This window comes from Thalassophryne amazonica, chromosome 10, assembly GCF_902500255.1.
Source record: "Thalassophryne amazonica chromosome 10, fThaAma1.1, whole genome shotgun sequence".
Classification (NCBI taxonomy): Eukaryota; Metazoa; Chordata; class Actinopteri; order Batrachoidiformes; family Batrachoididae; genus Thalassophryne; species Thalassophryne amazonica.
The window spans coordinates 48,581,158-48,604,758 of NC_047112.1; the positions used below are offsets into that span (position 1 = coordinate 48,581,158).

The following is a 23,601-nucleotide window of genomic DNA, read 5'->3' on the forward strand; positions in this document are numbered from 1 at the left end:
TCCAGATGCATTATACGCTCCCCACAGCATAATAATCCACCACTGTGTTTCACTATGGGGATGGTGTGCTTTGGGTAATACACCTCTACCTTATTTGTTCAAACATAAAGCACCATATCTGTGGACAAAGAACTATTTTCGGTAAGCCATTCACTTGTGTCTTCGCAGTTTTTCTAGGGTGTTTAGACACATCTCTTACTTGTTTTCTTGCCAGAGTCTTTGAAATTTTTCACTTCCTACCTCTGCCAGGCTTGTTCTGTACTGTGTGGCTCTCTTTGAATTTCTTGATGATGCTTCTTACTTCAGTTCTTGACGCTTGAAAACAGTGATAACTCCTTTTTTTTGAGCATCAACAGTTCTTTTTTCTCAAGGCTAAACTGATTTTCCTTTGATGCTTTCTCAAGTGACACCTTAGACCCTTACTAAAGTTTTTATACAATGTGTACATTGGAAGATAACCTGATTTTACAAGCTTTGAGCATTACAAAGTTAAAGAACATCATTGCACAACAGCAGTCTGTGCTATGGTACAGCAACAGGTCTGTTCTTAAGTGGCTAATATTTTTGACCTTTGTAGTTTTTAGTTTTTGTGAAATAATTTTGTTTTGCTGTGCAAAGTAAAATAATGTAAACATTCCATATAAACCCCTTGCCCTGTTAAAAAAAAAATCACTTAGGAAAATTTGGGAGAAAACATTAAATTTCATAGGGGGCTAATAAGTTTGTCCTCATCTCTATCAGCGGATTCAATTTACTGTGCTCTCACCAATAGCTGAGCCATGTATTGATTGCATTTTATGCATTGTGATTTTGTGTGAAAGCATCTTGTCATGTTTCCGTGTCCCCATCCTGGTCTTTCCACATTCTCTGGAACTCACCACAGACCATACTTTTTTGCATGTGTGCACTAAACTGCTTCTCCATTTTAATGTCACATGCCTGATGGAAGATCTGTCCAGTTTATATATATATATATATATATATATATATATTCAAACTGTATATCTTGACCACATTACAAAATAATGGAGATTTTAGTTTGACTAATTTTGATAAAATTGTCAAAAGAAGTTTTGCTTGGCCATTAAAGAGTTATGTACGGGTGGTGATAGGAATCTTTTTTTATTTATCTTGTTGTTGATGTTCCTTTTGATCTCTTTTGTTTTTAACATTCTTGCCTTTATGACATCAAAAAGACACAAACGGGGTTGGGGAGGGCACATTAGTATTATGGTTTTACAAGATGGTGATCTATGAGCATGATTCATGTATGTATTTATTTAGTTATTTTATTTATTTATATTTAGTATTTGGAGGATTCCCCATAGTTTTTTTTCTGTTTATGCTCTTGTCCATAGAGGTGTGTGTGTGTGTGTGTGGTCTTACTTTTCCCCAACAGAGGGCAGTCTTGCACTGAAGTAGAGCCTTTGGCACTATGATGTCATTGGGAGGTGACAGTGCCGTGTGCACAGGGCAATTCCTTACATGTCCTTTCTGATTGTTGTCAGTGATGTGAGATTTCAGACACCCAACCTGCTGATGACGTGGCGGTCTCTGACCTCAGCGTTTGGTGTGTCACAGTGAATTTAACGTTTGCTTATAACCTGGCAATGCATCCTTTTGTCTCCTCTGACAAGGAGACATAGCACAGAGTGGAATGTCTGCTGTTAAATGTCATGTGTCACTGTGTTCATTTGGCATGTGAAATTCTGCTGTTCTCGTCAGGTCACTGCAGTGTGGCAGGAAAAGGCTTCTCTTACGAGCTCATTCGTCCTCACAGAAAAGCAGTTTGCTGGTGGTTGAGAGAAAATGCTGACATTCTCTGTTAGCCAGTCTGGGGTTTCCAGAGAGACAGCAGTCTGTATTTCCTGTCTACCAGCCTGCCTGCGACACACGCGGTGATAGATGGTGTGACTTACACTAGGTTACGAGCAGCAGTGCTTTAGATGTATGTATATATACTGTAGGTTATTACATCAGCTGTCCCTCCCTCCCTTCCTCCTCCTGTCTGCTTTTTTCATCCCCTTCACCATTTTGCCGTTCTGCTCCCTCTCTTTCCTCGCCCGACTGCCTCTCTTTGTCTCTATTTCTGCCTTTCTCTTGTTTCCTCTTCCGTATTTCTGTTCATGTCTGCTAATCTTTGCTTCCATATTTGCACGTCTTTCTGTTTGCTGCTCTTCCGTTTCCCTTTGTCACCCTGTCAGCTTCTGCATGTCCCTTCTCTTTGTCTCCTTCTCACCATCTCTCTCATTGGTTGCATCGCAAATGCTGTTGCTGGAAAGAACCGAGACAGCAGGCATGGGGAGAGGGAGAAATAGATGGCAGAAACAAGAGCCAGAGGTTTTCAGGCAGCGAGAAAATGAAAAAGGACCATAGCAACATCTGTGAAATTTGTTGGACTTTGTACGTACATGTATATACTCAGGCTTATATGTCTGTTTACACTCATGTTGTCATATATTCAGACAAGGATCTTTTTTTTTATATCTTTTGTAATTTCCATTTCATCTGAAGGGTCTGTATTTATTATACATCCACAAATCATATTAACCGCTTGATGTGGTTGTGATTTTGGGCTGCAACAGAACTGTTTTTTTTTTTTTCTTTTTTTTTTCTGTCTTGTCTTCAGTTTGTTTTTTATGTTCAGTGGTTGTCTGTGGTCGAGGAGTGTTGGAAAATGGAAGTTGGTGCTCAGACTCTGTCTGGGATGCTAAGGTGCAGGAATGTTGTGTGTCCATATGTTGAAATGTACAAAAAAAAAAAAGGTATGAAACTTGTTTAGATACAAAGCCAGCATAACTTGTCATATTTTAATTATTTCATCTTAATATGATATTTTACTGTCCAATCCAGTTTAGAAGTGAATATTGATGTACCTTGGAGGTGTGAAAGAGTGAGCACGAGTATCATTTGGACTCTGCACACATGATGGAAATTTCTAAAATGGAAAAATAAACACTTACAGACACTGACGTAATGACTTTGAAGCAAGGTTACCGCTTGCTTTGACTAAATAAACAAAAACTGTTTCAAAGTCATACCTTGCTTACTTTAAAATACAGATGTTCATTTGACTTAAAGCTCTTTGCACTAAAGTGCTGTGCAAAAGTCTTAAACGCCCCTGAGTTTGGGTGGATATAGTTTTTACTAGCATGCCAGAACATCTGAATGTTAACGTTCAAAAATGACAGTGACAAATAGAGAATACTGTATATGTTTGAAAGAAAGTAGTACATAGAAAAAGTATGACATTTTGAATTAAAAACAAAATACTTTATTATTTTGTAGGGTAGCACCCCAGTGCGCGATTCCCCAAAGACAACAAACTGGCTAATAATAAGCAAGTCCCTTACTTAGTCACCATCGCAGAGCCAAGATGTAACTGAATGTTGATTTGGCACAAGTTTTACGCCGTATGTCCGTCCTGACGCACCACCACATTACATGGAGAAATGGTGTGGAGTTTGAAGTGGGAACCTTCCGCAGTGATACCAAGTGCACTACCACTTGGCCACCACATTCTTAACAAACATAGGCTAATAATCAGTGAATACTGATTTGACCAATGTGATGTTCTTGCACATCTGTAGATGTTTAATAGCTATTCAGATGATATATTTAAGCCTTTGATGCTTAGTATTCTGTATTGTAAATCATATTGAGTTTTTAGAATTGTTTGCAGTATCTTTATGGTTGTCCTTCCCCATGCCTAAGATTTATGCACAGTATTGGCTATTTGAATTCTTTCATTTCAGTAGTTGACTAACAGGACTTTGATGTTTTGGGGATTACTCTCTTTCTGTTTTGTCAGTTTGAGTCTTAAAGAACCACATTCACTTGTACTGAGGTATGTGTGAGTTTATGCCTTTATTGATCTGGTACAAGAATGATTGTTTCATGTTGTATCTGATAATGTCATTATGCCACAGGGCTTCCTGATTGGTGCAAGACCAGAGAATGGGTGTGAGCCCATCGAACCCCCTCCAAAGGACAACTTGACAGGTTCCTTCATTGTCCTCATCAAGCGCCTCGACTGTAACTTTGATGTCAAGGTACAGTTATTGCCACTGTGATACAGAGCCCTATCATCAGTATAATTCATTAACACATCCAACACTTGATATTAATAAGGTTAGTGTTGTTTTATTTTAAAAAAAATTTTTCAAAGCCAAAATAGCATGTTGGCACAGGAAGCACCAGGAAGTTATAAAAACCAGTTCATTCCTGCAGCTGGTAACTTATGAGGGCAACCAGCCATAAGTATAACAATGCGTGCAAGGTTGACTCATACGTGGTTCATGATTAGCTCAACTGAAGCCCTCAGATCACCTCTTTTGGGCACAAAAACAGGAAGGGGCCATTTCCTGCGACACAACTTTCTGCATGAGCATCTACACCTCTGTTATGTCATCTCCTTAAGCTAATGTGGTTGTGTTTGGTGTCAGACTTGTTGAAAAGCTTTTCTCCTACTACATCTGTAACAAAGCTCTGAAACAGAATTTCCATTGGTCAAGGGAGGTGTCATACAAATGTGAAGCACATAAAAGGGGAGCAAAAGAAGCAGTGGAAGGGGAAGGCAGTTCCTTTGCATTGATCTGACACAGAGGACTGATTTCTGTTCAATATTCGCCAAGAGGTTAATTTAAAGTGACGAGGGTATTTTAGCGCGTGTGTGTGTGTGTGTGTGTGTGTGTGTGTGTGTGTGTGTGTGTGTATGTGTGTGAGAGCTTCAGACCTCACTCAGAATTTACTGCATGTTTCAATGTTTTTGCAAGATCAATGTACAGTACAAGATGTCTGTAATACTTAATATAACTTTAAAATGTATACTGTAATCAATTAGTTCAGCTATTATCTTTTATGGTTTTACGTTCAGAATAACATCTTCTTTAGTGACCTTTTTTAAAAGTTGTACACATTAATTATTGCCATACACTCAGGGAATCTGCACCCATTAAGTCTCCTTAATTAGAAAAACTTGAACTATGTGGTCTGAAAGAGTATAAATTTGGCCTCGGCGATGGCAGCTAGTGAATTACTGAGTTGCATTATTAATACAGCGCCCATGCCTGATTTTGTGCTCTGTGCCAGAAGTCATAATGTTAAAAAAAATGACAAGTTTTTTTTTTCCCTTCACTTTTTTTTTTTTTTTTTTTGTCAAATTATGTTTTTTTTCTGTTGCAGGAGGGCCACGGGTGGTGCATCTGTTCCTAAATGCACCTTAAACTGATGTTGTTCATGAATTCAGAGTAAAGTGACATTTAATAGAGTGAGGTGAACAGATTTAGATGGCGAGAGAGAATGAATGAGTAATGGGGTAAAAGAGGAAAACAGCTTTTTGGAATTTTTCTCCTTGCCAGCTGTCTCTCTCATTCCTATTTCAGCCTCAGCTCTCAGTTGTAACCGTTAGACTTTGGCGGTCACCACCTTCAACTGTTCGCCATCACATTTCCCCTCTCTCTTTTTGAAATCAGTTTTATTAGCAGTCTTTCCTTACCTCACTGTCATTTTCCCTTGTGTTCATTCTTTTTTTACTTCGCTCTCACTCTGTATTTTCTGTTGCTCTGCGATTCGCCCATGCAGCCTTATAAGGTCTTACTGCATCATTCTCAACCCGTCTCACTTGCACAGCGACGGGCAGTGAGGATTTCCTGAGCTGAAACATAACCATACTTGACTCCACATAGCTGTGTGTCAGCCACACACACACACGCATACAACCATATACAGTGCACACAATGAAACACACACTTCCATCATGCTGGTATTTCTCAAATTGTGCCACCATTCCAGAGATTGAAGTAATCAGAAGCAGGAAGCACGAGCCTTCTTCAATTTCTGGTATTTTGTAGTCCAAATGATGAAAGGTAACCACACAGGCACAAAACCGGTCCATCCCCATCTCTGTGGTAACCATCTATCTGCTGCAGCCAGGTGAAATGTCTGAGAAAATGTAGTAAACCATGCAAAGAATGTTCTCCTATTTACACCCTATAATCCAGTTGTTAGCTGTCCATGAGGTTAGTTATGTTATAGTGTTTGCAGTATTTATCCTAAATACACCAGAATATACCTAAATCACTTTACCATTTTTAGTGAGCTAAATACTAGTTCACATTTACCTCACGTCTTTGCAAACAAGGGTTGGGATTTCGACCATGGTGAAGTATTATTGTGTACTCATCCTTAATGTGGATCCATCCTAAATGTTACTTCTCCTTTTCCTACCCTACTAAGTATGAAGTTAAATTTCTTGCCTTTCTGTCAGTTTCAAATTTTATATTTGCACAATTTTCAAAGACTACTTTTTTCTCTATTATTGCGAACATGGTATCCAATGCAGCTATCTATCAGCACTGCTGAACATATCCTGAACATGGCACAAAGCAATAAGGTTGATTTTGCAACTATTTCCACACTTACTCCTGTCGCGACCTTTTCTTCCGCCACATACTTTGACTTGTAGTAAGATGTGACAGACATATTTTACACAGTGGCACCTATACCTGATCATAATTACAGTATGATTGAATATTTAATATATGAATATTTAATATTCACAAAATGTTTTGATCAGACATTCAAGTACAGTTGATCTTTTGTAGGAAACGACTACAGTTGGTGTGAACTTTTACTTGTCTTCTATAATTCAGAAAATGTGAAAATGGATGATTCTGCGATGTTATTCTTGCGTAGCAAGGAGCAGAAGTCTGCTGTAGTTAGTTAATCGCTTATGTTAGCTCCATGTTATTCAACAAGTGTATTCAGATTTGTTTTTTTTTTTTTTTTAGTTTTTTAATGTAGGTATTCTCAACACACTAGGCACACATGGGCTGCAAATCAGATTAGTATGCTGCAAGGGTCTAAAACACTTTACACAATGGTCCATTTTTTTATATAACATATGGCCAAAAAACAGCAGACATACTTTATGCAGCTTCATGAACTTTTATTTTTATGGTCCTTTGCATTCGTGATGTAAGGTATTTTTCTAAAATTTTTATGGTGAAGCGAAAATCAACTTTCCACATTGTGGGCAGTATATATTTTGTATCATATCAAAGTACATTTAATCAGTTTTGTGGTGAATCTAAGGGAACTACACCTTTTAACTGTTTCGGACTCTGCCCTGTATATAGTGATCTGGTCAGGCTGTGACTGAGACAACTAAATAAAGATGGCTAATATGTTAAATGAAAAATGATTAATACACATTAGTCTCAGTTCACAAATATTTGTACACAGTGTATCTCTCTGTTTCTAGGCACTTCAAGCACAAACATGATTCTATTCTTTCTTCTGCCGCTCCCTTTCCTCGGGCAGTCTTTTGTGTCTCTCTTACCTTTCAGTCCTGCTGTTATCTCTCTCTCTCTCTCTCTCTCTCTCTCTCTCTCTCTCTCTCTCTCTCTCTCTCTCATCCTCCCTTCTAGTCTGTCTCAGTTCCCTCCAGAAGCTGCAGGGGAAACAAAGGAATAATGGATACCATCTTGACTCAATTGAGGGGTGCACTTCTGTTTGCGCATGCGTGCGCACACTCACACACGCTCATGCGCATGTGTGTGTTGGGCTGAGCACAGGGGTGTTACCCCCTACATCCCCCAGCTTCATTCCGTTGCCTTCCATTTCATTCTCACCTTCTGCAGCCTCCTCCTAGCATTTAGCTGTTAGCATCCATTGAGAGAGAATGTAGCATTTTAATGGCTCCATGACCATAATTGGTAATAAAGCGAGCGCTGTAACACTTAAACCCTCAATCAAGTGTTAACGGCGTGTATGTATGTCTGTGAGAGAGAGCGACAGAGAGGGTGAGAGAGACACAGAGAGAGTGAGACAAAGGGTGGAAAAAGTATGTGTGTGGTGCAACAAGATATTGAAGATTGGTGGTCAGTTATTGGGAGGGAGAGTATGGGACTGGTCGGGGTGGGTTTTCAATTAATGTGTGTGTGTGTGTGTGTGTGTGTGTGAGAGAGAGAGAGAGAGAGAGAAAAGAGGGACAAAGAGAGCGTTTCCACATCCTGGGGGAGCTTCAGTCCTAACCTTTCTAACCTTTTGGTTGGAAGGGTAAAGGGGTGGTTGAGGCAGGAAATGTAATACCCCACCCCCTTCCTGCCCCCCCCCCCCCAAAAAAAATCCTCAAACCTAAAATGTCACTCTGTCTTCTTGCAAGATGGAGAGGGAACAGGCATACCCTGCATCATCCATCCGCCACCACCTTCGACTAACACACAGCGCACACCCTGTTGTCCGACAGCACCCACAGCACATCTACGTTGAATCATAATGTTCATGTTAGGCAACATGTTCTGAAATAGGTGCAGCTTTGTGAAACCACAATGTCCTTCCTGTTCTCGTCTCTTGCTCTGCATTTCTACTGCCTTCCACCTTCTCATGCACAGTGACAATTGTCTTGGCTTAGATTATCAGGCAGGTGTAGCAAATATCCTGACTGAAGCAATCTTGAACATGTTGGTGACTTACATGAGACCCTTGTCCATGGTTGGCGATCAAGGTTTCAATTATCTTTATTTTTTAGTTATCACATATCTTAAACACTTCAAGCTTGAAGCTAATGATGGTTACATAAGTGCAGCTGCATGCTGGTGCGGTGAGCCACAATTTAGGTATGATCCAATTAGTTGACTAATTGCAAAAATAATCGGTGACTAGTAGATTCAAAATAATCATTTGTGGCCTACTAGTTTGAGAGGACTGGCTACATATACACCGGTGTGACTTATATACCGACAGATCACACATTCACTATCAATAATAATTATAATGACTATTTATATGGGACTTTCTCAGGAATCAAACCACTAAACATAATAAACTTTAATAATAAAAGAAGACATGGTAATAATAAAAGTACACTATAACAATGCGCAACAATCCCAAATGAAAGACCTGATAATACAGAAATAAGGTGCAACTTATACTTCAGTGTGATGTATACTCTGGAAAATACGGTAGATTTTCTTTTTTCTAGCCACAGCCACAGTTGCTTAGCATTTGTCTGAGGTCTGGTATTTCCCATCTGACTTTGCTCTGACCTCTGACTTAAGAACATTTGATCATCTGGCCTGTTTGTGCTGCAGAAAATCTGCAGGCGCTGCGTTAGAGACACAGACTTCAGTCTTTGTTTAAACAGTGATTCAGCTTGCTGCACTCACTCTCTGTCTCTCATGATTGGGAATGATTCTGGCTGACTGAATTTATGTCTCGCGTGTGTTGGAGTGTGTGAGCAACGAGCTGCCATTTGTCTGCCGGGCAGCGTCGATTTCTAGGCTGTTATGTCTGCTGTGTTTTTGTTGTGGCAACAAATATTCCAGCCTGCTCTCTTTGGTCTGCAAGATGAACATACACATGCAGAATTTTAAAATTCACCACACTATGAAGCTTATTCATTTGTCTTACTTGTTAGGGCAAAAAAAATAATCCTCAAATTTAAACACAAACTAAATAAGTGCGACCTGAGTTACACCTGTGCAGCAATATCAGTGTAGTCGTCCCCTCCCTGCATTTTGTGGTTTTATTGAACTTTATCTAATCAGTTGTATGGTCCTTGAAAGTGTAGTTAACTCTGTTCCATGCAACATTCTTTTGAATCACCAGTGAGAGACGGGAGGGGTTGAACAAAGGGGAGAGATGACTGAGAAAGGGGGGGAGGATAAAGTTTCACGAGGGACTGGGCAGCATTCTGGAGACGTTGGCATGTGACAGGAAAAGGAGGATGACCAAGCAAAAAGTTGGCCAAAGGAAGAAAAGATGGGAGGGGAAAGCTTGTGGAAGAGAAAAATTGAGACAGAGAGAAGAAAGAGGGAGGGGAAGTGAAAGGAAACAATAATGGAGTTTAGAGAAGAGCTAAGAACAGTTGAACATGGCTGATCTAAAAAAAAAAAAATTAAACTTTGTTTTTGGGGAGCTTTTTGGTTGTTTTTTATTTTTACTTCTTGCTGACAGTTTCAGTAAATTTCACCATACATCCACCAGAACATTGACATTTGCCATTCAAACATCTGTGTTTTCAGCCTCATTTTTAAACATTTTTAAAGCATTTAATGGTAGAGCGTGGACTACACCAGTCTGATGTGGGTGGGACGAATGAAGCACAAACACCCTCCACCTATCTTGAAGTTGCTGACCTAGCTAAAGTTAACATGCTAGGTCACGAATTCAGAAGATTGATTAATACATTTTTTTTTTTTTGCATATGAGGCAGGAGTTATTACAGTGGGTGGCTTGAGTGCGGGGTATCTACAATCGGCATATTGCCTCTATAAAAGTGGCACTATCACTGTTGCTACCATCAGCAGCCCGACATACAAATTAAATAATACTGGAGCACAGACTTCTCAATTACCCACATAACAAAGCATATTATCTCAGATATTTGTAAAATGCGGTAAAACTGCAAACCTGGTTGAGGCTACAGCAGCCAGCAGCAACTGCTAGCAGAGCCTTTGGCCTGTCACACTGTCACTCAAAGCCACCACACCCCTAATTATTGTAACATTGGCTTATAATGGCTTAAATAGATGAATTGTGTAAAATTTCCACTACACCTACACCTTGGTTCTGATATTCTCACACAAACAATCTTCTTTGGTGCAACTGCTATTTTTGTAATGATTTGACAGCACACTAATAGTCTTATTTTGTAATCTTACTGGCAATCTGCTGACTGCAGCATGACGTTAAAAGCTCCTGCTGCGGTCCACATCAGCGCAGTTGGAACTTTTGGTAGAAAGTGTCAGGCATCTCAGTCTGACACCTACTCCACAGATTTAAGTCAGACATTAGTTGGACAAAATAAAAAAAAATAAAAAAACCTTTCACCTCCACCTCTGTGTGTGAACAGCACACCGTTTGCCGTTCAAGCTCCACAATAATTCATTTCACACCAGAATCAGCCAATATGCCATTAAAAAAGCATAAAAGTCTGATTGTTAATGTGGTTTGAGTGATGGCTTGTGGGACGGCAAGTCTGCCATTCTGCAGCACAAGAATGGGAGTTACTAAGTCACGACCCTTCACACTCGGCTGCAAACCACCCCAGTGCACGCTGAAGGTCCTGGTTTGACGAAGCCAACAGGACCACATCATCCGCAAACAGCAGAGATTAGATTCGGTGGTTCCAAAACCGGACCCCCTCTACACCCTGGCTGTGCCTAGAAATTCTGTCCATAAAGGTAATGAACAGAACCGGTGACAAAGGGCAGCCCTGGCGGAGGCCAATGTGCACTGGAAACAGGTTTGACTTACTACTGGCAATGCGAACCAAGCTCCTGCTGCGGTCATACAGGGACCGGATAGTCCTTAGCAAAGGACCCCGGACCCCGTACTCCCAGAGCACCCCCCACAGGGCGCCTCGAGGGACACGGTCAAACGCCTTCTCCAGATCCACAAAGCACATGTGGACTGGTTGGGCAGACTCCCATGAACCCTCGAGCACCCGATGGAGGGTGTAGAGCTGGTCCATTGTGCCGCGACCAGGACGAAAACCACACTGCTCATCCTGAATCCGATGTTCGACTATCGGTTGAATTATCCTCTCCAGTACTCTGGAATAGACCTTACCGGGGAGGCTGAGGAGTGTGATCCCCCTGTTGTTGGAACAGAGGGTTCCACCAGTTGTTCCCAGCAGACCCTCACGATATGTTTGGGCCTGCCAGGTCTGACCTGCTTCCTCCCTTCCCGGCGGATCCAACTCACCACCAGGTGGTGATTGGTCGACAGCTCAGCCCTTCTCTTTACCCAAGTGTCCGAGACAGGTGGCCGAAGGTCAGATGATACGACTACAAAGTCGATCATCGACCTCCGGCTCAGGGTGTCCTGGTGCCACATGTACATATGGACACCCTTGTGCTTGAACATGGTATTCGTGATGGACAAACTGTGGCTAGCACAGAAGTCCAACAACTGAACACCACTCGGGTTCAGATTGGGGAGGCTGTGCTTCCCAATCACCCCCGCCCTCCAGGTCTCACTGTCGCCGCCCACATGGGCGTTGAAGTCCCCCAGGAGAACAATGGAGTCCCTAGTCGGAGCACTATCTAGTACCCCTCCCAGGGACTCCAAGAAGGTTGGGTACTCTGCACTGCCGCTCGGCCTATAGGCCGAGACAACAGTGAGAGACCTTTCCCCAACATGAAGGCGTAGGGACATGACCCTCTCATTCACCAGGATGAACTCCAACACATGGCAACTGAACTGGGGAGCAATAAGCAATGCTACCTCAGCTCGCCGCCTCTAACCGTGAGCAATGCCAGAAAAGTGAAGCGTCCAGCCCCTCTCCGGGAGTTGGGTACCAGAGCCCAAGCTGTGCATGGAGGTGAGCCGTACTATCTCTTGTCGGTACCTCTCAACCTCCTGCACAAGCTCAGGCTCCTTCCCCCCCAGCGAGGTGACGATTCTGAACTGTCCTTAGTCTGGCCTGTCACCTAGGACCTGTTTGCCATGGGAGACCCTACCAGGGGCACGAAGCTCCCGACAACATAGTTCCTAGGATCATCCAGGTATGCAAACTCCCCCACCACGATAAGGTGACAGTTCGAGGGGGAGCGGAATAGTGGATAAGCGGAAGAAAATGGATGGATGGAATTGAGTATACAAATTACGGGCGTTTGTTGTTGTCCGCAACAAAATTGGCCAAAAATAACAAATGTCCCAGTATGAATTACGACAATATTAATAATGTATAATGAATATATGAGGAACACTCACGGATGTATAAAGCATGTATTGAGGAAACGGATCGGATGCATTGCGATTATCACGGAAATATTACAGATGTATTGTGAATGCATCGCGCACGTCTTGTGGAAACAGCGGTTGTATTGCGTATGCGTGGCATCTGCATTGCGGTCATAACAGAAGCGCACTTGGGCCTTTCAGCATCACTATTCACACCAACACCACAGCCTCTGGAGCAATTGCTGGACTTGGACACGTTGAGTGATATGTTGTTGGATGACAGCAACTATCACACTACGTCTTTGGGGATCCATAACTACATCTGTACGTCTCCACAGCTGGACTGGCAGTGACTGGCAGGTATGTCGATTTCTGTTTGTTATGCATGGGCAAACTGTCTGCAAATCAGATGCAAAGCTTACATAATACAAACACTTTATTCGTGGACAATCTGTATGCATTCGCTACAACTTATTTTAGTTTGTGATGTGGACATGATATGCACGCTATATATCCATTTTACACACTGTCCCAGTCCGCTGCCAAGCTGCAATACCCTGTCAGTTGCGGATATCAGCGGATAACGGCGGATATACAGTGCATAGATGAGTATGTATTGAATATGTAAGGCGGCTGTCATCCGCAACCAAAATTTTGTGCAGCTCAAAAATCCTGGCAACAGAAAAACGTGCCTCTGCGAATAATTGCGGACGTGTGCGGGTGTCGGCCGATTCATACAAGCATGTTTCACTGATATTGTGGATGTTTAGTGAATATAAACCACTTTTGTGCGCAATTCATACGCAAATCTTCCTAAATGCCAGTGGGACCGGGCCCTAAGGCCCAGCTTCCTTTTCTGTGGACTTAAACTTTGATGAAAAAGTGAGTGCACGTGCACTCTCGGAGCTGTCAGTGATTAGTAGGGGTATTCTGACAGTAAATATGAACATTAAATTTTGCTTATGTGACGGAGGCCAGCAGGAGTTGCTGTGCAATAGGAGTCAGTAAAAGTCACTCCCCAACAGCTAATAGGACTCTCTGGCCACAGGGCCAGACACCCGAGTTTTTGGACTTCTGGTTAGAGCATCCGCCTCCCATTCAGGAGACGGTAAGTTCGCGTTGTGAGGGGAGCATTTGAGAGGAGTCACACACAGCACAATGCAGAAGCAGAGTATAAGCTGATACACCTATACCCAAATATTCTGAACAACAAAAGAAATAGAAGTATATTTTACAACCCCAATTCCAATGAAGTTAGGACATTGTGTAAAATGTAAATTAAAAACAGAATACAATGATATGCAAATCCACTTCAACCTATATTCAATTGAATACACCACAAAGACAAGATAAGATAAAATGTATTGTTTTTGTGCAAATTCCCAACTTTTTTGAAACATGTTGCAGGCATCCATTTCAAAATGAGCAAATATTTGCACAAAAACAATAAAGTTTATAATTTTAAACATTAAATATGTTTTTATTGCTTTATGAGTAAAAATTCTGTCCGATTTTGTACATGATGTCGCATACAGTAGTAAATGAAGGTGTGTTTGAGTTTCTTGAGTCAATAAACAGAAAGGTAACATTCTGGATTAGATCACAACCAATAATGTGTGTGACTGCCATGTGCTGCAATTAATGCAGTTAAACTTTTGTGCAAAATGGTGAATTTCCTGTTGTGGAATGGCCTACCAGTCCTCCTTCAAGGCATTCTGGACTTGAACAGCAGTGTTTGATATTGGGATATGAGTGCGAACACAACTTTATAGAATATCCCATAAGTGTTCTGTGGGTCTGTCGCGCATCCTCCACGTGTCACAGAAGCTCCTCCTTAATCAGCTGATAGTTGATTCATGAACATTTAAGCTTGTGGCTATGTTCCGTGCTGTCAAACCAGTATCCAGCATGCCAGTGGTGCGTTAATGAAGAGTTTCAGTGAGGTGTGGCATGACAAAAATGCAGCAAATTTAAAATTTTATCATTTATAGGCCCCTCATACCCCAACAAAATCGCCATTCCTAATTGTTACTGATAGCGAGTCATTGGTCAAAACATGCCACGCCTCTGTAATTCTGTCCGGGTGTTCGCCACCATCCATAGTTGAGTTTGTTTGCAAACACATGTTCTGTGACTTAAAACTCACTATTGATAATCTGCATCTCCGTGGTAGACTCAAAGTGACAATTACTTTTCTTGCCGCTTTTTGTACAAAAACCTGCATTTCTTTTGTTGTTTGTAGTCTTTGCACCCATGCAGCTAATGGTGTGTTTGGTGAAACTTACACTGAGTGATCCTGTTCTTTTGGTATTCTTTAATATGAAAAATACTTGTTTTGTTCTGTGAAAACTAGGTTTTGTTTTGTTTTTTCTTTTTTCCATTTACTGTAGCACTATTGCACAAATGATGCGCATGCAAATTCCTGCTGCCCAAATGTTTAGCTCATGTGGTTCACAGGTTTGACAGCATGGAACATAGCCACAAGTTTAAATGTTCATGAAACAACTGTCATCTGATTAAGGAGGAGCTTCCGTGACACGTGGAGGATGCAGTCAAGGTGGAAAAATATCATACGCCAGTTGAGGTGGACTTTAACTGCATTCTGATTGTATTCTAAATATTTTTAGTGTCATAACAGCAATAAAAGCAGGCTTATCGCTTTCAAGGGGACGTCAGATTTTTCAGGCATGTCAAATCCTGCCAGCATGTGCCAAATGTGCAATGGTGCAGCCCGACTGCACCTCCAGTTCGAGTCATTTGGGGTGCAACAACTTGCCCAAATTGAGTCAGAGTGACCCAAACTGCCTATGGTTATGACTACTGTATATTATGTACGTATGTCATGGTGGTGTTTGTGGCTTACTGGAAGTGCAGACATGCACACCGTTCCCGGAACGGGACATGAAAAGCAGACCGCACTCACCTCTCCAGCCGGACAGTGGGACACGCCACAGCTCTGTGGGGCTGGTTGTATCCCATCGCCCCGCGGCTCTTTGGGGCCAATTGTATCCGAGCGCCCTGTGGCTCTCGGGCTGGTTGTATCACACCGCCCTGTGGCTCTCTGGGGCCGGTTGTATACGATCGCCCTGTGGTTCTCTAGGGCTGGTTGTATCCGATCACCCCACTGCTCCATGAGGGCTCATAATAATGGGAGGGCAAGAGACCGTGAGTGACTGAAAGAGAGAGTTAGAGAGAGGGCCAGCGAGTATCCGAGCGCACACTGTTCTTGGCATTTGTATGAAGACCTGCTGTCCCTCCTTTCGGGATTTCGAAGGAAATCCTATTCATGACCTGAAACGTGTAATCCAGGACATTCTGATTATGGGATTAGTGAAATGCATCACTTACTGGTGGCTGGCCTGGTAATTACACATGAGCAGATTTGTGATATGATGACCGCAATAATCTGATCACTCCGTTTGCATGCAAAACAGTACTGCTTTAATCAGAGGTAACCTGGTTAACATGATTTAATTTCATAGATTGGATGTCATTCCAATTGCAGAAGACAGTAATGGCAGGTCTTGAAAGAAACCACAGAAGACGGCACACGGTCCGTCCTCCCCTCCCCTTGCTTGCCTTCCAGACTGCAGGTGGCAATTGAACCGCACCCGTACGGCATTCGATGTGCATTCTTATTATTCTTACTGCATTCTGACAGCATTCTTAGTATTCCTACTCTGTTCCAACTACATTTGAACTGCATTTGAGAGTTTACACACGGAATGTGCACAAATCATTCGAGGCGGGTTCCGCCTACATTCTTAGCATTCATACGCCATTCTTACACAGCTTTCAGAATATCTGTCCCTTCCAAATGTGTCTCAAATTTTGGCTTTTTTTCCCATTCCGCCTGACTCTGCTTTATTCCTGCTCATTCATACTAACTGTGATGGGGCCTTTAACATTAGATTTTGCGTTTCTCAATGCAAAAGCAAGGTGCATTTGTTTTTCATTATAATTTCTAGTATCATTAAAAATGTATTATCTCCTTATCAAACAACTCCACCCAAGAATCAGAATTTGTTGTAACTGAGAAACAGGAAGATGAAGTTAAACATTGAGAAAGCATGAAAGAATAGCACCACCTAAAGAAGAAAAATATCTGTCCTGACTGTCATTTGGCATTAGCACTCTTGTTTTTTAGATTGTGTCTGAATTGTTTACAAATTTTTCCAAATTTGAGTTTTTGTTGTACCAGAAGGATACTTGATATGATTTTTCAGCAGTGTTTGCTTTGTTATTTCTGTCTGGCGTACATGTTATGTTTGACTTAACATGTATGTACTATGCACTTGAAATTGACATTATAATGCATATTTGCATTTTTTACTACAAATCCTGCTGTCACCCCACTGCTATATAATCACACCCCCACCAAAAAAAATACCTCGAGCTGCCACTGACATTAAATTCAGGTTGCTGTCTGCATTCACTGAGGCTTTACATGAAGACAAGGTGGGGGAGGGATGGAAAATTAATATTGATGGATGAGGCAGGAGAAAAGACAAGGAAGCTTGTGGAGGAAGAGTGAGAGTAGGAGGATGTATAGAGAGGAGGTCAGTGATGTAGGAGAATGAAGAGGCGAAAATGTCACATTAAGCAGGGAAGCGAGGTTAACATTAGACTCTCTGAACACAGTCTGTGTCCCCAGTTTGAACCCAGGATATGATGTTTTCAAAAAAACCTCATCCACAATGGTAGCTTTAATATATCAGACCTCATAAGATTTCTGTCCAGTTGCTCTTTCTGTTTATGTAAAACACGATAATGTTTCTGGTAAAAGCACAAGGCAGAGTCAGAAACATGAAACATTTGTGTAATTTGTTCTTCTGTTTGACTAATAAACCAATGACAGAAGCCTAGAATGCTGTTCATTTAATTTTGGACAGATATACATTTGATGTCAGAACCTTACAGTTTACATATGTATATTCTTGATGGCAATATTGGGCTTTCAGTGAAAGTCAGAGTTCAGTGGGGGGAAAACTGTGTGTGATTTGTTTCTGTGACAACAGTAGATGGTTAAAAACTATTATTGTGTACAGAGATTTAAAAAGTACTCGCCCTCAACAGGAACTAAACATCAGTCCAATGTGCTATTACAGATCTTTTTTGTTTTGATTTTTTTGTCTCCATTGTGATAGATTTTGAGTGGCAAATCAGCAAAAGTAAATTTCAACTCCAGGCAGTGGTGGGCACTGTTCAGCTAAAACGATAACTGATAATTATCGAAGCTAATGTTTTTGTTAGTGGATTAGCTTTTCAGATAACTTTTAAAACCATCATCAGACCAATTATAATCTGATAAATTTAGTTCTGATAACTTTCAGTCCACTAACATTTTTTTTGCTGGTAAAGTGAGCAAAGTTTGATCAGTGGTTTATGGCAGACTGGCTGTCGCATGCTGATGACATCATCATTAATCGCAAGATGTGATTGGTCGGTCGACGCAGGGAGTATTGTGGGTAGTGTAGTTTATGTTCACTTTGGACGTTACGTTGTTGCCATCCGCTCGACACAAACAAAATGGACTAAATTTAACATTATTTTATTTTATTTCTTTGTGACACGGGATAATTTAATCACAGAGACTCGGTGGGAGAGAGGAGATCTCACGGCACAGCTGTGAGGGACTTTTCTTCACTGTTCACCTTCACCAGGACGCTTTATGTGGAAGATTTTCTTCAGAATTTAATGAATCCCAGTGAAACTAACAGGTAAGAATTTATATTTACTACTTGTCTTTTACTCTGCCAATCAATGCATTAATGGACGTATTTCAGTTGTTTAAGCCACAGGGTTCAAAGCGTGTGAAAAAAGCAGAAGCTTTTAGTTTGCAAGTGATGGTGTATATAATAGATAGATAAACTGTGACTTCTAATTAGGGATGGGTATTGATAAGATTTTATCTAGCAATTCCGCTTAACGATCCGATTTCTTATTGATTCCTCTTGTGAATTTTCTGTATACTAATAGTTGGCTTTACAGGTTTTCTATGTCAGCAGCATTTTATTGAGTCTTGAAGTAAATAAATATGAAATTGGTCACTGGATAGTAGAGAAGCTTGAATCTTCGACTGGACTGGGTTGCTTGACGCGAGGACGTTTCGCTTCAAATCGCAGAAGCTTCCTCAGCTAAAATTCTTGCTCTGGTAGTCTGACTTCTGTCTTGACTCTTGTAGAGAAGAAAATACAGAAGCCAACAAAAGCTGGAGTTTTTTAAACCTAACCAGACCCCTCCTACCACTGGATACTTAAACTCTACATGGTGGATCTCACAGATTATTGGCATGAATGTCTTTCCAAACATCTGAGCTAAGATCTTGCAGCCGGCTGTGCTGCACGTCAGGATGTAATTCATAAAAAATGCAGGACATCTCATTTTGGGAGGAAAAAAACGTTTTAGTCAGTTGTAGTTTATTGTCTGTATTACAGCGTTTGGAAAGAGGTGTCATTTTTTTAAAAGTGGCAATTCATTTTAAAGTTATTAATTCCGACCGGACTCTGCGAATGGAACGGAGGATGATTCTCGTTTCTTGACTGCAACAAGACAAGAGTCCCGTGAACCAATGAAGCACTGCTTCGCGCTGTAGATACAGTTGATTACAGAGCCGCTGCGGGGTCTGTAATCAGTGTAGAGAAATGATCATTTTCCTGACAGATACACTCAAAAACAACAGCCGCTCTGAAGGACTGATAAGGCAATCGTTAAGCAAAAAGGTGATTGATGTCGGTGATCAAATCAATTTTTAACGATACTCGAAAAGAACCGGTTCTCGATACGCAACCCTACTTCTAATACTCTGTTTTACTGCTTTTGAAAGATGATGACAGTGTTTGAGGTTTTACTTTTTTATTCATTCATTTTTCATGTGTTCTTTTTATGTTTGTGATCCTTGAACTTACCCAGCAGCCCCTGCGGCGCTTAAAGTGAAACTGGTTTATCAGGAGCCGACAGTGTAATCTGATGTGGCCGCGTCCAAATCAATACTAAAAGTTAATAAAGATTAATTTTTTTTAACAGTTTGTCGGTTTAGCGTCATAAAAGATGACTTTTCAGTAGATTCTGTTCCAGTCTCATTTAGAACAATTGAAATAAGATGCTGGTGCCCAGAAAAAAACAAAAAAGCAACACTACATGGACACTAGGCCGCTTTGAACTGTCAATTTGGTGCTGCTGAAATTTTCCAAATGTCTTTCGACTTGCCAAGGCATCTTATTTTCCTGTTTGTGATCCCAAGACTACAGCTGGTATTTATTTATTTATTTATTTTGGTGAAAACATAAAAAACAGGTAATTGGACTGACCAGCACACAGTACAATGTCAGGGTCTTCTCTGAGGTTCAAAAACTGTAGGCCACTGTGGCTAATTGGTGGCAGATGCAGCTAGCCACATGGGAATTTGAATAGCCGCATATTCATTCCAAAGGGAAAAAGATGTGATATGCTACAGCTTAGATGCGTCTGTTCTGATTTCAGTTCACACTATACTGCTCTGTAGTCTGAAGGCTCCTCTGTGCCTCAGTCAGACTGAACTCTGTCGCTCCTTGATACCATTTGTGTGATAGGTGCATTTACTGTATATTTGTTTGTGTTGAGTTGTGGTCGGGGCAGATTAAAGTGGCCACAGGTGCCTGGGGTACATTTCTTTGTGGATCCTCAAAACCCCATGATAGCCACAGAATTCAAGTAAATAGTGCTCACTTAAATTATTGCAAACAATATATATATATATATATATATATACACACACACACATACTTCCATACATACCTACAGACAGACAGACATAAACACACACACAGTACATACATCATACATAACACATATGCTATAAGTAAGATGTACTTAACATTCTATAATACATGCACAGCTAATTATACACACATGCTATATGGATTAATACGTATAAACATACACACATAGCCAAATACATTCATCCATTAACACATGTACAGTCCCACATAAATCTACATGTACCATACCAACTCAATACACACAGACACCACAAAAAAGACTAGCAAAACTGGCCAAAGCAAGTAAAGAAAAGAATTGAATAGAAATAACCAAAAAAAATTACTAGACATTTGCCCCTAACAAAACGTAGAAAACTTAGTGATGGGCCACACCTCCTTCATCCTCGTACCTTTTGAAAATCATATTTTTATACAGCATTTTAAACTGTCTCATATTTGAACATTGCTTTAATTCCACACTAAATCCCTTCAGAAGTCTCACCCCACATACTGATAGAAACGTTTTCTGGTCATACGAAATCTTGGTTCTTTAAAGTTACATTTTAGATTGTAACACTCTTCATGATTTTTTAACAATTGTTGACTATTCCCTGGTCATAGATTATTTTTTGCTTTGAACATTATTTCTGCTGTTTGGTATTGCACAGTGTCAGTAAGCTTGAGTAATTGTGACTTTAGAAATAATGCGTTTGTGTGATCCTGATAGCCAGCTTTGTGAATGATCCGTATTGCTCTTTTCTGTAGGATTACGTTACTGATCGGATTGAATAGTTTCGACAATTTATTTGCAGGTGATGCTTCTTTTTGTTCAGTATTTTAAAAAAAGTCTGTGATATTTGTGAGTAATTAATTGGAATGTTTTGTTTGCACTCTTTGATGCACTGGAAAGTGAACAAAAGCCTCTGTGTGCTCTTTTGCGCACACACTTATTTAATGTGGCTATTCCACAGGGTGCTGTTCCTTCTCGTTTAATCCCGAAAAGCAAATTGGGGCACAATTTGAAGCATCACAGTAACTTTTTGATCTATCTTTGACAACAAACCTGGTATAGGTAGTAGTTAAGGCTGCCATCTGCATCAGTTTTGAAATCGGTGTCATATTTTTGAACTGTTAAAAAATTTCATCCATTTTGCAAAATCGCTGCTTGCGCGTGAAACTGGTACAATCCAAAAAGTGGATGGAATAATGAACAATGTATCTACTACAGCCAGGTAATATGCGAGCATCCCTTGGGACTTTTCTATAACCTGGGAACCTCAACAGGGATACATTTGCATGCTGGATCATGCCCAGGGCAACATGCCACATTGCCAACATTCATTTCAATTAAATTGATTCATACAGTGGAAAATCACAGCATACAAATGAGCAAGGTTTAATCCTTGTCTACCCAAATGGTCAAAGTTGAGGTTCCCTCAGAATACAGTAATTCTGCTGGAGAAAAGGACTGCACATTACAAAACTATAAAACGTTTACTGCTCTGACAAGTACTGGCAACCAGATGGCAGATATTAAGCAATCCTGAAGAGTCTTGTCTTGTTTGAACAGATGCATGAAAGAACGTTGTTGTAACAGATCGACATTGGAAAGATAGAAGGCAAATTATTGGCGAGTTAATGCCTGCAGCATTGCTGCTTGCGTGTCTGAAAAGGGTTCAAATATTTTAGCTGCAGCACCACATGAGGGAACTCTGCAGCCCTGGCAGCAGTACACACTCATGAGAGTGACGATGCAGTAATTACACACACCACACACACACACACACACACACACACACACACACACACACACACACACACACACACACACACACACACACACACACTGGTGATGCAGCAATACTCTGTACTTGGTGCTGTTGCTGTCAGCATTCTGTTCTTGTGACATATGCTTAACGATAGGCCTTTAATGAGCTATTTTCCATCACAAAATGTTTTACATTGCAACAACATACACATTGTGTAAACCAGGTATGATAGAGTTGCACTGAAACAGAATGAACAACAGTTTTTGGTTTCCTGAGGTAATGCATTTTCAGATAAAGTGAGACTTTGCACAACACCAATATGATTAGAGAGACCATTTCAAAATGGGTGGGACTTAGCAAGCCCAAGCAGGCAGTGAGCCAAAACTACATACCATCCTGCTTTGAATAGCTGGAGATTAACATTACCCTGTTCTACCTCCAACTCCCTCACTCCTGTTATTGAGCTTGCCATGTTAACATGAACAAGTTTAGCCACCAGCTCTATAACTGTAGCAATTTAGCAAGTGGAAGTATACAATTTTGTCAAATTGACTTGTCTCAATACTCACTTGCTTCATGAGCAGCAACAATTGAAAGTGTGTGTGTGTGTGTGTGTGTGTGTAATATATATATATATATATATATATATATATATATGTATATATATGTGTGTGTGTGTGTGTGTGTGTGTGTGTATATGTATATACACACACACACACCTTCAACCGCTTAGTCCAATCAAGGGTCGCGGGGCCCAGCAGTCATAGATTGTGAGGTGGGGTACACCCAGACAAACAAACAAACACATTCACACCCACTTGCACACTAAGCCACCGTGCTTCCCCCAAGCATTATAATGTATCGGGATCGATGCATCACTAGTTCTTATGTCTCTCTATAAAGTCATTAGTGTCCTCTTCACTGATGTCTCACCTAATATCTTTTTACTTCACTGTGTGTGCACGACTCTGGCCTCAGCATTTACACACACGGACACACTCATTTAATTTTCTTTTTACATTGCAGAAAGCTGCGTGGGAGAACGGCAACCGAGCCACAGCTTTTGTTGTTTTTCACACAGCCTCTACACACTACACTCCACATTTATGGTACCGGCAAATAACACAACCAAACTATTTGAATAAATTTACATATTCAGATGGTGGCGTGGACAGGAAGGTGTTTGGTATGTCTGTGTATGCACTCAATTCCCCGTTGATTGGGATGTACGAAAGGATGGTGCTTGGATCCATTCGTATGCACACTTTGACACATCTGATTTTTTTTTTTTTTTTTTTTGGTCCTTCCCATTACAGTCCCTCATTTGCATGGAACACACACTCTGTACAAATACAAAATCTACCGTTGTTCTCCCCAAACACCAGCAAACCCTCTTGCTT

At 40.9% G+C, this 23,601-nt stretch overlaps 1 protein-coding gene across 1 annotated transcript in view; it reads left to right on the plus strand.

The window, feature by feature from the left end:
• Positions 1 to 23,601, plus strand: part of rnf13 (ring finger protein 13) — an 81,340-nt gene that overhangs the window by 24,523 nt on the left and 33,216 nt on the right. Inside the window, exon 4 of the mRNA XM_034179970.1 lies at positions 3,930 to 4,052. Within this exon, the coding sequence (XP_034035861.1) occupies positions 3,930 to 4,052 (123 nt within the window). The remainder of the gene's footprint in view (positions 1 to 3,929; positions 4,053 to 23,601) is intronic.